General features: G+C 44.0%; 1 protein-coding gene across 1 annotated transcript in view; it reads left to right on the top strand.

The window, feature by feature from the left end:
- The window catches only part of fat3b (FAT atypical cadherin 3b), a gene marked incomplete at both ends in the record, with an annotated part of 214,011 nt that overhangs the window by 31,473 nt on the left and 168,569 nt on the right, over positions 1-13,969 (top strand). Inside the window, one exon of the mRNA XM_083633105.1 lies at positions 1,174-1,372. Coding sequence (XP_083489231.1) covers positions 1,174-1,372 — 199 coding nt within the window. The remainder of the gene's footprint in view (positions 1-1,173; positions 1,373-13,969) is intronic.

Here is a 13,969-nt window from a genome sequence, read left to right as displayed (position 1 = left end):
TGAAGATTCACGTGCAGAACCGCAAATTCCAAGTAGCGTCAAGTCAGGCAGTATAAAACGGAAACTTCCGGGTAAATAAATAAATAATAAATTAAATACACGTGTAATGTTTTTTTGTGTGTGTGATCCGAAAGATACAGAACAGAGATAAACTGGAAGAATATCTGCTCCCTTCGTAAAGTCAATTTTAACCCGTAGTGAGTCGACCGTTCAGATTTTTTGTAAGTAATACAACATTGATTTTATTTTGAAGGTAAAAATGTCTAGCTTCCTGTATTCTGTATACTTCTAGTAGGATTGATGCATTTTAGGACTGACCATAGCAAAGACCTGTTTTCTTTGTAGCGCTTGAGACTCGAGGAAATCGATGCATCTGGGCGTGAGTTGTGGGGTTGTTTAATTAATTACTAACGTTATGCGCAAACGATTATATGCCGTGAACGTTAGGCAGTTATCGCCCATTATGTATTTTTAGCAACTTGTTTTCAGACTCTGCATGTCATGATAGTTTGTTGTATGTCAATGCGATTCACTTAAGGCTATGCTCAGACAGTGAAGTACAGCTGTGTGGTCAGTTTTCACAACTCCCCATTGTGTGGTCATGCCCAAATTCCCCCCACCCCCGCCCCCTCTCTACTTTGCACCCGGAGGTGCTCCACATGTAAGCAACATGCCTCATGTCTGAAAGGGTACACTTCACGTATCGCCCGGGTCAGGCTCAGGGCAAGCAACCCTGACCTGACCCGGAGTTCATGTCTGAAAGTGGCTATAGAGTGCTTAAAGGGATAGTTCACATTTTTTTTAAGTCTAGCCCTATTTGCTACTTCCCAATGATGATGTTGAGTGGTAGAGTTCTTTCTCAGCAAAATCCATCCTGTACACTGGAGCATGACCCCATTGACCTTGCATTCATTTTGAGGAACAGGCTGACATGTGAATTATGCCTTTAAGTCACGCCCTCTTCCAGGTTCGGCATGGGGCCTCTCATTCGCCATTCATTTTTTCATAGACGTTTACTAAAATCCTTATTAAAAGAGTTTTACTTGGTCAAACCAAGCCATTCAGCTATATTTGGACTTCGGCAGGAACATAGAACACTTCACTTGTCTTGGACCAAAACATTTTTAGGTAAAAAAAGCATGATTTCTCATGGTCCCTTACCCTCTCTTTCAGGTGGAGGACGTCAATGACAATGCTCCCCTGACCTCTGACCCTATCTACCACCCAGTGGTAATGGAGAACTCTCCACAGGACGTGTCGGTCATCCACATCCAGGCGCAGGACCCCGACCTCATGGCCACGCCCAGCCCTCTGACTTACCGCATCACATCTGGCAACCCGCAGAATTTCTTCTCTATCAACCCCAAAACAGGTGACACACACCCCCAAGGTTGGTTATCATTCATTCATTCATTGCATCATATGCTATAGTTTTCTCTTGCAGTTTTCTATGTAAGCAAAATGTTGTAGTCGGGTATGGGGTACTTGGATTCAGAAATCAGGGAAAGGGGTACTGATGCCAAAAAGGAACCACTGGTTTAGATCATCATCAAAGCCTGAAATGGTATCGTTTTGATATACAGTATAATAGTATGTAAAAACATGATTTTCTTATTTATGAATGAATGAATGAATGAATGATTTTTTATTTATGTGTCTTGTCATTTACATGACCCATCCCTCATGGGATTAGTGAGACACATTTTTATAATAACAAAAACAAATATGAATAAATAACATGAATAAATAACAATTAAAGGACAAACTTGAAGGTGAACTTGGCAGTTTTATTAGTAAAAAGCTGGGATGTGAAATTATATTTTTTATTTTGAAAATGTGTTCTTCACAATAAGCCTCCTACACAACCTTTGTGCACCCTAGACCATTTTTGTCCTATTAGGTTTGTTCAAATTACAATTTTGGCATTGTTAGTTTGTACGGTATGGTTTAGTTTGTTTTGTTTAGGGTGGGTATTTTCTTTTTTCAAAATTATTATTTTCTAGCCTGGTTAAAACCATTCGGATCCATGAACTCACATTCTGTGACTGCGAGCTGTCCACAGTAATTTCAGTCGGTGGAAATAGCCAGTCAATCAGCGTCAGATCCAGACAAAAATCAAAATCCACAGCAAAGTAACGTATTTTCCGCCGAGAAACTCCTCTTCTTGTTTAATTGTTGTCATTGAGTATATTTCTGCAATAACACTTACGGCTGTTTAAACTCGACGAGCATTGACATTACTGCTCGAGGTGGAGAGCCATGTGGGCAGCCATTACTGTTTTGCCAGCGGCATTCCTGATTGGCCGGTTACGATGTCAGCTACAAGGCAGACGGTCTTGCAGAATGAAACAGAATGTGAGTTCACGTGACAGTTTAACAGGCTAATAATTTTTGTCCCAGTGTAAAAAAAAAATACTCACACTTTTCCCCTAATAGGATATTTTTGTACTACGTAATAGAAGTCCCTTAGAAAGCAGTATAAACTGCAAAAAGTGCTATTTTTGGACCTCTACCTTTTTTTCTTTCTTTTATTACAAGGCATGCATTTATTATTTATTTTTGCTGGGAACCTGGCCTTAAGGTTTCAAAATTATATATATATTTTTACCAAACTCCACCAGTTTGAGCCATGAGATCAAATCTATCATATAAAAGGGGAAAGTGGGCAATCTCTGTCTGTTCTCTGTTTGTTTCAATTTTTGTCCCACTGATGATGTCATAAGAGCATATTCTGATGATGTCACAGGCACTGATGATGTCATAGGCACTGATATTTTCGTTTTTGGTTACACTACACTGTCTATGACATCATCAGTGATGCAAAGTTGCGTTGTGCATGCCAATAGAGCAGGCAAGGCATGAATTGATGCCCATTGCCTAGTACATTCAAATTTCCCATTAAACCCCATTATAAATTTAAACAAAAACATTAAAAAGTCAAATTTCTGGTCTTCCTATGAAGAGAGCGGTGCCACCCAACTATGCAGCAGCGCTACTTTTGGTAGAGACTGGTAGATCAGATTTAAGCAATAGTTCACGACAGGCCGTGGTATATGCTTATTATACCACACCTAGGGGTCGTGCTGCGAAAACACCCTTAGGTGTGGTATAATACGCATATATCAAGGCCTGAAGTGAACTATTGCTTTTATAAAACGGTGAACAAGTATGGCAATATGAAAGGAATAAACAACTCCAATTTAAATGGCTGTTATTCAGAAATCATACTCTTCCACATAATAAAATAGTCCCTCCTATCTCCCTGAACCGACACAGTTACTGAATGTCAGTAGCGTGCCGTCCATTAGGCGAACTAGGCAAATGCTAGGGGCACTTGAGCCGTTAGGGGCGCCAGAGAGGGTAAAACAAAATTATTATTATTATTATTATTTTTTTTACAAATACTTTTTCATGATAATAGGCCTACTATTATTTTACAATAGTAGACAAAAAATAAGCAGAACAACGTCTTAAGTCTTTAAATAATAGTGAAATCATTCTTCTAATTCTGGCTTTCTGGCTGCCTGGGCTGCAGCACTTTCACCATGGTCCTTAATCCATACCACCCCACCCCCTGCGCGGCCGCGCCCCCTTCTACCTGCTCGGAGCTTTTTCCCAGAGTGGGGGAAGGGAGCTGGAAGGTGGGTGCTGAGGGTGCTGCAGCACCCCCTGGTGGCAAGAAATGGGAATTTTGAAATTGTTGGATTTGGCTGTCTTGTGTTTATACCTCCAACAAGATGCATTAAAAAACAGTTTGTGCTTCCCAGCTCTAATCTTATTTCATACGCTCTCTCTTCAAAAGTGTTTGATTTTCATCATAATCTGGTTTTCCATAATAATAATAATAAGTTCAGTGTTTATGCCTGTGTTGCTGTCTGTTGTAGTGTAAAACGACTAAAGGGAGAGCAGGTGCTTACATGAAAGTGAGTGAGAAAAGGAGAAGATACTGAATAATGACATCACAACAGTATAATCCTAATGTTAATTTAAAATTAAATATTCTTCTAAACATGGATCAAAGTCCAAAAAACGTCAAATTTTCTTCGCCACTGGGGAAGGGCGATTCTGAGCCTGCACTGCAGTGGTGGAATTAGCTGCGATATAATTTTTATTATATTTTCTTTGGGGGAGGGGGGGGGGGGGCACCAGCAAAAATCTTGCCTAGGGCACCAGGCACGTCAGCTAGACAGGCTTGGTGATAAATAGCTAATGTTACCTAGCGGATAATGCTTGTGCTAACGTTAGGTTAACGTTAGGTCCGAGGCTAGGTGGCTTTTTTCTGGAGATAACGTGTCTGGTAGGCACTGCTCAATCCAGTTGTTCATAGATAAGCCACCCCGAAGTTAACCTTAAATGTTTCCATTTCGGTAGGCAGCTAGCGAACGTTAGCGAGCGCAAGGCACTCTGGGTATTATGGTGAGACGGGTTGGCTTGTGAGCACGATATTTCCCCCCCAGGATTGCAAAGGCGGCGGCTCATGCCTTCTCCATCCTGGGAAAAACCTAGCCTACAGTTTGTGAGACTAGCAAGCTAACTAGCTAGTAGCTACCATTTGTTTTCTCAGAGGCGGACTGTTTCAGGGATGCGGCTCTAGCTGTGATATACGCTAAATATACCACAGCTGTGAACCAATCAGATTGCTTGATTTGAGAGAGCCGTTTTGTTTTTGTATAATGAATTCATTAAGTAGAGGGGGGTCAGACCATGAAACATTTTATACACAAGTAAAAATATCTGTTTGATCATGTTTTCTCAATTTAAGAAATTATATTTAACAATTTTTTTTACAGTGCTGATATAAATTAGCCTTTTTATCCAATGTTTTCCAGGCCTGCTTATAGTGTTTCCACTGATCTTAACTCATTGAGTGCCACGGACGTCGATCGACGTCAAAGTAAATAGTGACGTAGAGTGCCACGGACGTCGATCGACGTAAAATGCGTTTTTTGACGGTGGGACGTAGCCTCCTGGATCTCCTGTACAAATATTGTAGCTTTTGGAGGTGTATAACCTATTTTACAGACCCATTAGGTGGCGACAGTGCTCTCCAGATTAGAGGAAGGTCCGGAAAACTGCAGGAAAAACCCCCGTGATCAAAGAGAAACCGCTCATGCTGCAGCCAGAGCCATATAGATGGCTCTGACTGCAGCTTGGCTGCAGCTGATGTTGGCTGCAACAGCAGTCAATCCGCGCACACAACTGAGCTCCTCTGCCTCTGTCTGTCTGTCTGCATAGCTTCTTCACACGATTAGCCGCCAGAAAGGCAGCACCCGACGCCGAAGGGCCAAACCTTTCCATGCAGTCCGGTTTGCCATTTCCTTGTCGCGCTGGGAGCCGGCGCAAAAAAACGGAGCCCTCCGAAAATAGACTGGGTGCGTGTGGGGAGGAGTTTGCAGCTGAGGGGGGGAGAGGGGGGTGGGGCACGCATGCACCACACAACTACACCACGTCACTACATCAGAAAATATTATCTTCAGACTCAGAATGTGCTTGAAATGCTGCATTTCACAAAATGCGGAATAACTCAGCTTATAATTTGAAAAGTGTCTTTTTGCTCAAAACAGCCTATCTTCTCCGGCTCATAACTAAAGAACGGAAAATGGGATCAATAAACTTTTTTTTGCAGATGATAGAAGAGAGTCTCCTCGTTCTTTGTGCATGTTCGGTGTTTACATAGTAATATCACACAATATTCTGTGGGCCTCGAGAAATCACTGAAAACGCTCTGAAACTCTGGCACTGGGAGCGTCCGTTCTCCAAAAGTGGCTGGCACTCAATGAGTTAAAGTGGTCCTACCTGTCTGTGTTCAACTAATCTCTCGAGACAGACTTTCAAATTGCATCGAAAATCTGTCGGCACACTCAGTCAAAAGCCAACAGCGCTTGTAGGGGGCAGGCTCGCATGCTGCGCTTTACCCGATCAAAATTGAGTGGACGTGATCGAGTGTGTAGTCAAACTTACCATTTTCAGCGTGTAGCAAGTAGCTACTTGCTACTAGCAACGAGCTAGCAATGTTGTTGTTGTTTCTTAGCGATGGAGGGATGTGAGAGCGACACGCAGGGACCGGAAAATAAATCCATAAATGGTCAGAGTCGGTCGGTTGGAGCCAATGGCAGAGGTTGCAGGGAGCGGAAAGGGATTGTCTTCCGCTGCCGACGGAGCCCGTTGAGTTCCGTTTATTCAGACATGAAACGAGCCTGCCCCCAGAGATTAGAGATTTTTTTTTTTTTTTGTTTAACCGATGGGTTCCCAGATTGGTGTGTGTGTGTGTGTGTGTGTGTGTGTGTGTGTGTGTGTGTGTGTGTGTGTGTGTTGTGCGCGTGTGTGCGCACGCGTGTGAGCTGTGCGCACACAGTGTGTGTGTGTGTGTGCGTGCTGTGTGTGCGTGCGTGCGTGTGTGTGTGTGTGCCAGCCACATAGGAGAGCCCTACTGTCTGTCTCTGTCAAAGATTCACAGCATTTTATCTGTTCCTTATTAATTCTCTGGCAGGGAAGTGTTCCTACAGAGACTGATGGCCCTCCTCTCCTCACCATGAGAAATCAACTTCACTTCAAACTGAGCCATTGCTTTTCAATGTGTTTTCTGCCTCTCAGTAGCCAAACGTCAAATACGATTTTACTAGCTTGCCAAAAGCTTCACACATGCGCATTGCATATTTTTAAATATTGTAGACTGTACAGATTCACAAGGTGTGACTCCCTTAGAAAAAGGATGACCATCATTTCCACGGCGCTGTCATTGACAATGTCACTAATGCTGTCAGTGAGGCATGCATGAACTGACACATGCAATAAATCAGGATATAAGCATCTGCAAAATAGATCAATATAAATCATTCATTCCTCACTTGTGTTTACCAAGTCAAAAACCTGACACGTTTCCTAAAATGTGCCAGAATGCTGGCTGCATCTTCATTACCACGTTTGCAAGAACGGCGCAGTTGAAGCCGCCCCAGTCTACACATAGAGCAGTCTCCATCCATATTAGCTCCTGCGAGATGCGTGCTACATGACAGGTCAGTAGGGTTGCCAACCGTCCCTTAAAATACAGAATCGTCCTGTATCTGGCAGTTAAATTGTGCGTCCCGTTTTGAACCAATACGGGACGCAGTTTGTCCCGTATTTTCATCCCACTCCCATTGCGTGATGAAGACCCACCCTACTTTGTGTCTGGTTGGTGCCTTCATGGGTTAGATTGGTTAGTTTTAGCCATTAATCGGGGTCAGGCTGACACTCCCTGGCTCTGATCCGATGTGAGCCAATCATAGAGCAGAGGGACGGGTCTTCACAAAATCCACACATATGAGCACATCGCCTAAGCTACCTTTTACAGAAAGTTAATGATGGAAATATTGTGTAAATTTGGCTACCTTTTGTGTAATTTCGTTTAGACGTGCTGCATGGTTTCCCTCAGTCGGTGTGAGAGCTAGGATGACGAAGGCATGATGACTCACCCTTCTCTGCCTCTGAATGGCTAGTAGTTGTGCGTGTTTCGGCATGAGGAGTGATAATTGGTTAGGGTTAGGCCCTGATAACCTAACTGTTAGGGTAGAGGCGGCAATGCACTGCAGGTGAAGGCGCACATTTTGCGTCTTGCCAGAAGTGCTGCTCATGGGCAATAATTGCCTACCGTAAATTCCGGACTATAAGCCGCACCGGTGTATAAGCCGCACCTGCAAAGTTGACTATTTTTTTCTTATATAAGCCGCACCGGACTATAAGCCGCGGGTGTTTTAATGGTATTTTTTTTATTTTTTTTATTTTTTTTATTGTGTTTTAATGTTTAATTACCATATGTAAGGGTTCATGCACAGAGGGGATTGTCGGGAAAGAGATGGCTGTTTGAGGAAGCTCCCATTTATTAACCTTTCAACAAAACAACATAACACAACACCACCTGTGTTGTTTTTTACAGTGCACACAGTGTCATACAGTGTCATACAGTGTGGTGAAAAGAGGGCAAGAGAGGAAATTAAAACTTATTATAGTTATATAGGATTTATAGTTAGAAAGAGTGCTAAAAAAGAGAGATTTTTTTTTTTTTTTTTTTTTTTTTTTGAAAAAATCCATAGATAAGCCGCACCGTTATATAAGCCGAAGGGGCCAAAAAACGGGAAAAAAGGTGCGGCTTATAGTCCGGAATTTACGGTAGTTTGCCTATATGCACGCGCCGGTGCTGCCAGTATCGAATGATTATTTCCTGGACAAAAAAATAAATAATAATAGCATACTGTATCGTTCCTGGTTAGCTCTGAATAAGGTACTAAATGTCATGTAAACAATAACTAATCATTACTTCCTTATTATCCCCATATTAGTTACTATTTTTGTGTCATCTCAGGCAATGTAGTGCATCATACTGAGTGGCTAATAGGAATGCATCAATATTTACGGATTAGATGACCATTAGTTACTGTTTTTGGGGAAAAGATGGCTATATATTACCGTTTGGATTTTCTTGCACAGGCCTAGCTGTCTGTCTGTCTGTCTCTGGGTGTGTGAGTGCATCTAATAGAGCAGATACATGTTGACAGTGGGTGTTAGGGCTGTCATGGATTCATGCTTCTGTGTAGGGCATATCTAATGATTATGTTCATTATCGTTTAATCTGTCATCTGTCGATTATTTTCTCGATTAATCGATTAGTTGTTATATTATTAGTTATCTATAAAACAGCACAAAATGGAGAAAAATGCTGATAATGTATTTTACATAGTTAATTTTTTTTTTTTACACATTTTCCTGTAATGTCATTAACCATTAAAATGGAGGATTGTGCTATTGTAGATGTGCTGTGAGTTGTGGATCATTGATTTTTGTCAGAGTAGTTACTAGTGGAGTGTTCTGCTGAACAAGCCTTCTCTCTCCTTATACAGCCTGTGACCGCTGTTCTAGATTTACTCCTAATTTGCTTAATTGAAGTTAGCTGGCGTAGCTAGCTCAAGGTCAAGGACACTGTGATGTGTGCGTGCCTGTGTGTGTGTGTGTGTGTGCGTGTGTGCATGCATACCTGTGTGTGTGAGTGTGTTATGCATGGTTGCAGTCTATCCATTGAGCGTGCACTGCACAGACATCTTTAGCATCCAAAATAATCCCACCTCACTGAGATAAAAGGCTTCATTACACTGAGACCGAGGCACATTCAATGTAATCGCCCCACATAAGAATCCACTCTGAAAACACATTGGGCTCTATCGTTGCAAAGGCGGTAATTTTGCGTTATCGCCTGTTTTGCGCCCGAATAATTGCTAATTGTGGGCGTGTTGCCCCGCTGTGCTCTGCATCACCTCGGTGCCAACCTCCATTCCTTGTTTAAGCCCAAAATGATTCACAGGTGTGATCATGTCCACCCCCCTTAACTCATTGAATGCCAAGGACGGACATGTTCGTCATTTCAAATAGTAACGTAGAGTGCCAAGGACGGACATGTTCGTCAATTGCGTTTTTTGACGGTGGGGCGTCGATCAAAGCCTTCTGCCTCTGATGTACAAATATTATAGCTATTGGATGTGTCTAACCTATTTTACAGAACCCTTAGGTGGCGACAGTGCTCTCCACATAACAGAAAGGCAAGGAAAAAACAAAGAAGAAGTCGTTATGGAAACGGAAATCGCATCGCATCCGTATGCATCGATATGCTGAAGCACGTTACTGCAGCTGTGCCTGCAGCAGCCAATCTGCTTCCACAATTGAGCCGCTCCGTGTCGGTTGCGACAGCACATCTGCACATCCACACCGTGGAGTTGTTATTATTCTCAACTGGAAGCATCGTTGCCGGTGACAAACACACGCGGAACGCTGTAAAAAAGCCTGGCTGTTCCGCACCCTTCACTGTGCGCACAGCAAACTCAGCAGAGAGCCACCACAGACAGGAGGAGGAGTGTGCAGTTGAGGCGAGGCGGGGCGGGGCGGGGGGGGGGGGGGGGGGGCACGCAGAGCAGCACGCAACACCCAGACAGACCCAGGCAGCAGGACAGGATTGACAAACGCAAGCCAGAATATCCGATACCCACCAGCAGCAAATCAAAACCAGCAAGAAGCTGCAACCAGCAGCGCACGCAGGGGCCAGCGCTGCTGGTTGTAGCTAAAAATATTATTCTGCCAAACAAAATTCCCTGGCCTAAACTGTTTTATTGAAGGAAATTATTTTTGAGGTGTGACTACATTAGAAAAGATTAGCTTCAGAGTCAGTGATGTGCTTGAAATGATTAATTTCACAAAAGGCCAATTATCTCAGCTTCTAGAAAAAAATTGCTTTTTTTGGATGAATCAAGCTATCTTCTCTGGCTCATAACTAAAGAACGGAAAATGGGATCAATAAACTTTTTTTTGCAGATGATAGAATAGAGTCTCATCGTTCTTTGTGCGTGTTCAGTGTTTACATAGTAATATCACACAATATTCTGTGGGCCTCGAGAAATCACTGAAAACGCTCTGAAACTCTGGCACTGGGAGCGTCCGTTCTCCAAAAGTGGCTGGCACTCAATGAGTTAAAAGCCACAGCGTCAGGTCAGCATCGACCTCCTCGCTGAGAGGGACAGAGTGAGAGAGAGAAAGAGAGGGGGCGAGAGAGAAAAGAGAGATGGGCAGAGCGAGAGAGGGGAGAGAAAGGGAGAGAATTGGAGGATGAACAATTTCGGATTCAATATCCACCTTATTTTTGAATGCCCCGCATCTAACGTGACTTGATTGTTGCAGCTTGCGCATTTCCTTGTTAAAAGTCCGACGCTGGGAGGAGGGGGGGAGTTGCATGTCACAATAAATAAGACTCGTTTGACGACTTATTTGGGGGAATGTAATAATTTTATCTATCACATCCGCTATTTCTGTTGCTCTTTGAACAACTCTGGATATTTATTGATGAGATTTTTGCCAAGCTGTACCTGATTTGCTCCGTTCGCCTGCAGCTTTGAAACATCGTTTACAGATGGGTGTCAGGCTGTCAGCAACGTAACGGAGGATTACACTGGAAGAAGCACCCACGTAAGGCATCATGACAGCTAGAAATAAGGTGGATAGATAAACCATTACAAACTAATAAAAAAATTGTGATAATGAAAATTGGTGCTGATGGAACAATATTCCATTTGAAACACATCAAAGGGCTGCCGCGCAGTTACGCAGTGGATATCCCCATGGTGTTATTATGTCCCAAAGCGTACGCTTACTGTAATTAGACGTTTCATTCATATAGGCTATAACATACACATGTAAAACTATTTATTTCTTTAATAAGGTAGGGATGTGTGAGAATTTAATTCTAGCCTATTTCAATAGCCTATATCAGAATTGTCCACTCGGGTGGCTCTCCCTCAATTTTTCTTTCTCCCTGGGCTGTCTTGGGGCAGCGGCAGGCTGCTTTTCCCAGGTGGTCAGCCGGTGAAGTTTCTCCGCCTCCTCCGTAGCTTCTTGGAGCGAAGTCACCACATTCTGAAGTTTGGTCCCAAATAGCCCTGACGTGGTTATTGGGCCGTCCAGCAGCATCTGCTTCACTGCAGGGGAGATTGCATGGGGGACTGGCTGAGCCAAATGTTCCTTTGGACCTGGGTCTGCCACGCCATGATGCGGGAAGCCTCCACCGTGGAAACCTGAGCAAGCTGGAGGATGCCCGTCATGTATCTCCCCATATCGTAGGCCACCGCCAGGGGGACTCCACTGGCGGGGTCGAGGACCAAGGCGGAGGCAACGGAAGCCAGCAAGACCACATTGTTCTGCGCAGCCAAGGATTGGGCAGCGCAGCGGTGTGACTTCTCCGTCACCTGGGTGGTGAACTGGTCTTTCACTGGGACCGGCTTGCGTTTCCCGAAGAAGTTTGCTTTGGGTAGGAAGAAAGTCACCAGACTGGGCTCAAGTGGTGGGACAGCTGGGAAGCTGTTGTCGGTCTCGCCGGCTACTCTCGTGATGTCCGCCCTCCTGGCTTCGCCGGTGAAGACGCCAGCCAACATGCTTTGTTGTCTCACTGGAGATGGCAGAGGGAGAGGAACACTCTTTAGGTTGACAGCTTTGGCAATCAGCTCCGGCAGGTCGTTTAACAGGCCTCGCACCACCGACTGGGCCACTATGGTGTGCTTCCACCAGGGGGTGGAAGGAGCCCTCGGGCCGTCACTACACTCATAGCCGACCATCGGGGAAGCGGGAGGATGTGAGGAGACAGAGGAATCATCCTCCGGTCCAGAGTCATCGAAAGACTGATAGGCTAACTGTGTGTGTGTGTGTGTGTGTGTGTGTGTGTGTGTGTGTGTTTGTGTGTCTGTGTGTGTGTGTGTCTGTGTACACCGCTCTGGTCTCGGGGAGACCGGACAGGGCAGCCTGGAATAGAAACACTGTTCCAGGAACAGCATTAGCAGAGGCAGCAACAGCACCGGCGGCCGCTTTCTCCTCATGCTGGGTGGAGAGGAAATCTACCCGACGCTGGAACTCCTCCCAAGACAGCTCTCTGCAGTATGGGCAAGCAGCATGGGGGGTGAGGGTGAGACTCGCATGCCGGTGACCCAGGCATCCGAAGCACCTTGCATGCGAGTCACGTTCTGCCACGACCATCGAACGGCACTCAAGGCAGACCCAGACGCTGGGGTGAGCCTGGACGGCAGGGGGATCGGGCCGGGTGCTGGTAGCGCCCAGCCCAACTGCCTCGCTCTACCCGTCTCGCTGAACTTGCTCGTCGCTCATCTTGAAGGTAGTCACCGTCTTGAAGAGTGAAGTGAAGAGAAGAGAAGTCTTGCTTCGTTGAAGCGTGAAGAATATTAAGGAGCCGGTTGTTGGGTACATCACCCTTTTATAGAGGCTGCCGGAGTAGCCTAAGGGCGTGGCCACGCGGGGCATGGCACTAATGAGAAAAGTCTTCAGTTGAAACACTCACGTGAGGGATTCCATCCAATAGGCGAAGCCAAGAGAGGGCTCAGCTGAATTTGAAATAAAACAACAGTTTAAAGAGAGCAAATCCAGGTTTGATAAATTAATACGACATGCTAAACAGCTGTATTCACAGCGTCTCCATCAGCAGGTCTCAGAAAAGGACTCAGCCTCTGCTGGAAAGGCTTGAGAGAGATCACGGACTACAAACCGTCTGCCAAACTATGACCCTCATTTAGCAAGTAGCCCCGCGCCCCTCTTGCTAGTTAGCTTAGCACAATGACTGGTAGTCTGTGGAATGGTTAAGTCCCCATTACATCACCAAATACACATTCCAACAGTGCCAAAATGCTCTTATGTACTCTTATTCATGAGTCAAGATACATTTTAATAGCCATAGTGAGTAATCATTACAAACAAGGAATTTGGCTTAGTGCAGTATGCCGTGCAGCGATCACATCAATAGCAGAAGATGGAGCAAACAGAAAACAATCTCAAATTGTGAATCGTTTCAAGTGATATATAATGCATATGGTATATAGAATACTAAACATGCAATGATATACTGTATAATGGGGGAGGGGGAAATTGTCAACCGATTATTGGCCTTTGCTTGCCATCAGTTGCAACCACTTTCTGCTATATAGAAACTAGGGACAGCAAACTGCAAAATGTGCACCCTATAATATATATATATATATATATATATATATATATATATATATATATATATATATATATATATGTGTGTGTGTATATATATATATGTGTATATGTATATATATATACATGTATGTTACATTAGTGACATTTAAATATAGTTGTTACAGTCTCTCTCTGCCTCCACCAGCCACACACATGGACACACACTATTCACCGCTGCCAACAGCCACACAAGTACCACGTCAAACTTAGGTATTGTATCGAAGTTATACATTTTTGTATCGTGACAGCCCTAATTTAGGCAAACACTGTTAGTTTTGACTGTTTTAGGAAGAAATGCGCAGATACCATATTTCATATTTCCTCTAATAGTAGCCGGGACATTTATTTACTTCAGTAACATCCTCTACATCTAAACATCTTCATTATTAAGCTGACATATAACTGCATAATA

The sequence above is a fragment of the Poromitra crassiceps genome (genome assembly GCF_964638095.1).
Source record: "Poromitra crassiceps genome assembly, chromosome: 1".
In the NCBI taxonomy this organism is placed as follows: Eukaryota; Metazoa; Chordata; class Actinopteri; order Beryciformes; family Melamphaidae; genus Poromitra; species Poromitra crassiceps.
Note: the sequence above shows the minus strand (reverse complement) of the source record. Positions and strands in the feature narration are given on the sequence as shown.